General features: G+C 46.8%; 1 protein-coding gene across 1 annotated transcript in view; it reads right to left on the bottom strand.

Annotated features, from left to right (window-relative positions):
- Window positions 1-3,262, bottom strand: part of ARHGAP39 (Rho GTPase activating protein 39) — a gene marked incomplete at its 5' end in the record, with an annotated part of 41,178 nt that overhangs the window by 15,158 nt on the left and 22,758 nt on the right. Inside the window, one exon of the mRNA XM_057387865.1 lies at window positions 1,606-2,167. Within this exon, the coding sequence (XP_057243848.1) occupies window positions 1,606-2,167 (562 nt within the window). The remainder of the gene's footprint in view (window positions 1-1,605; window positions 2,168-3,262) is intronic.

Here is a 3,262-nt window from a genome sequence, read left to right as displayed (position 1 = left end):
TGGAATTTTGGATGAGAAGCTACTCAAGAGGAAACATCTGGAGGGGAAAATGATGGTGGAAACCACAAAATCGTGGAATTTTAGATTTCCTACCTCGAGAAACTGCAGGAAACATCTGGAGGTGGGAATGATGGTGGAAACCATGGAATTGTGGAATTTTGAATTTCCTACCTCGAGAAACCAGAGGAAACATCTGGAGGGGGAAATGATGGTGAAACCACAAAATTGTGGAATTTTTGATCGGATATTACTGAAGAAACTGTGGGAAACGTCTGGAGGTGGGAATGATGGGTGAAATCATGGAATTGTGGAATTTTGGGAGGGAAGATACTCGAGAAACTGGAGGAAACATCTGGAGGTGGAAATGATGGTGGAAACCATGGAATTGTGGAATTTTGGATTTCCTTAAGAAACGGGAGGAAACATCTGGAGGTGCAAGTGATGGGTGAAACCATGGAATTGTGGAATTTTTGATCAGAAGCTGCTCAAGAAACCAGAAGAAACATCTGAAGGAGGGAATGATGGCAGAAACCACAAAATCGTGGAAATTTGGATGGGAGGCCACTTGAGAGGAAACATCTGGAGGTGGGAATGATGGTGGAAACCATGGAATTGTGGAATTTTTGATCGGAAGTTACTCAAGAAACCAGAGGAAACATCTGGAGGTGCAAGTGATGGGTGAAACCATGGAACTGTGGAATTTTGGATGGGAAGGTACTCGAGAAACTGGAAGAAACATCTGGAGGTGGGAATGGTGGTGGAAACCACAAAATAGTGGAATTTTGGATTTCCTACCTCAAGAAAATGTAGGAGAAACATCTGGAGGTGGGAATGATGGTAGAACCACAAAATTGTGGAATTTTTGATCGGAAGTTACTCAAGAAACCAGAGGAAACATCTGGAGGTGGAAGTGATGCGTGAAACCATGGAATTGTGGAATTTTGGGTGGGAAACTACTCGAGGAGAAACATGTGGAGGTGGGAATGATGGTGCAACCATGGAATTGTGGAATTTATGATTGGAAGTTACTTAAGAAACCGGAGGAAATATCTGGAAGTGGAAGTGATGGGTGAAGCCACGGAATTTTGGGTGAGAAACTACTCGAGAAACCGAAGGAAACATCTGGAGGTGGAATGATGGTGGAACCATGGAATTGTGGAATTTTGGGTGGGAAGTTCCTTGAAAAACCAGAAGAAACATCTGGAGGTGGAAGTGATGGGTGAAACCATGGAATTGTGGAATTTTTGATGGGAAACTACTTGAGGAGAAACATCTGGAGATGGGAATGATGACAAAACCACAAAATCGTGGAATTTTGGATGGGAAGGAACCTCTGAAGTTTGGTTTGGAAGGACTTTCAGAGGACAGGGGAGGTTCCGGTGGCGGAGCTGACGCCGATCCCGCACCGAAGGTGTCAAAACTCATTTCCCGTTGGATTTCCCATCAGATTTCCCATTGGATTTCTGGGCAGGAGGAGGGCGGGACAGCCCCCACGGCACCGGGGACACCTCCGGTTCCTCACCCAACAGGAAAAGGCGGTGACCTCACGGAACGTTTTTTTTTTGGGTGGAAAAAGCACCACCGGAACCCGATAATCGGAATTACCTTTGGTGTCGTTGACCGGATCCATGTGCCGGTAGATGTACCCCTCCAGGTAGGAATGGAATTTGGGCGTGGGCGGGAAGAAAGCCAAGCAGATGGCCATGAGCTCCCAGCCGCGCGCCAGGCTCTCGTAGCGGAAGTTCTCGGTGGTCTGGCGGCACAGCTGGATGTAGAGCTCRTCCCGCARCCCCTGCACGCTCCAGCCTTTGGTGGCGATCTCCAAGGCCACGTTCAGCTGGTCCGTCTTGGCGCGCCGGTCGCCCATGTACATCTGGATCAGCTTGAAGATCTCGCACGCCTCCTTCTTGACGTTGCGGTCGTTGGTCATGATCATGGGCTTCTTGATGGACTCGCTGCTCCAGGCCAGCATGTTGGCGATGGACACCTTGCGGCGGAACAGCCCCTGCGTGTGTTTGTTGAAGTGCTTGGACGCCCAGTTCTCAATGTCCGTCTCCGACGACGGCTTGCGCAGGTTGAAGGTGGGGAAGACGCAGCTGGCGCTCGGCATCATGTTCCGCGCCGGCCGGCCGGCCTCGAACTGAGCGCAGGCGCCCAGGTCCTCGGACTGCGGGGTGGGGACAGGTGGAGTGATCGATTAATCAATCAATCAATTAATCAATCATCAATCAATTAATCAGGCTTGATTTGCATCAATCAATTAAAAGAATGAATGATCAATCAATCAATCGATCAATCAAACCAGCTGATCAATTGCAGGTGCCCAGGTCCTCGGACTGCGGGGTGGGGACAGGTGGAGTAATAGATCAATCAATCAATCAATCAATCAATCAGGCTTGATTTGCATCAATCAATTGAAAGAATGAATGATCAATCAATCAATCAATCAACCCAACTGATCAATCACAGGCGCCCAGGTCCTCGGACTGCGGGGTGGGGACAGGTGGAGTAACAGATCAATCAATCAATCAATCAATCAGGCTTGATTTGCATCAATCAATTAAAAGAATGAATGATCAATCAATCAATCAATCAACCCAACTGATCAATCACAGGCGCCCAGGTCCTCGGACTGCGGGGTGGGGATAGGTGTAGTGATCGATCAATCAATCAATCAATCAATCAATCAGGCTTGATTGGCATCAATCCATTAAATAAAGAATGAATGAATCAATCTGTCAACTGCCCAATGAAGCAACTGAACAATCGCAGGCGCCCAGGTCCTCGGACTGTGGGGTGGGAACAGGTGGAGTGATCGATCAATCAATCAATCAGTCAATCAATCAGGCTTGATTTGCGTCAATCAATTAAGTAAAGAATGAATGAAGTAATCAATCAATCAATCAATCAATCAACCCAACTGATCAATTGCAGGCGCCCAGGTCCTCGGACTGCGGGATGGGGACAGGTGGAGTAATTAATTAATCAATCAATCAATCAATCAGGCTTCATTGGCATCAATCAATTAAGTAAAGAATGAATAAAGCAATCAATGAAATGCTCAGTGAATCAACTGATCAATCAATCAATTGCCCAATGAACAAACCAACTGATCAATCGCAGGCACCCAGGTCCTCGGACTGTGGGATTGGGACAGGTGGAGTAATCAATTAATCAATCAATCAATCAATCAATCAGGGTGGATTGGCGTCAATCAATTAAGTAAAGAATGAATGAATAAATCAATCAATCAATCAACCCA

The sequence above is a fragment of the Malurus melanocephalus genome, unplaced genomic scaffold (assembly GCF_030028575.1).
Source record: "Malurus melanocephalus ecotype Western Australia unplaced genomic scaffold, MMel_1.1 scaffold_1404, whole genome shotgun sequence".
NCBI lineage: Eukaryota > Metazoa > Chordata > Aves > Passeriformes > Maluridae > Malurus > Malurus melanocephalus.
This window is presented reverse-complemented; position numbering and strand designations above follow the sequence as displayed.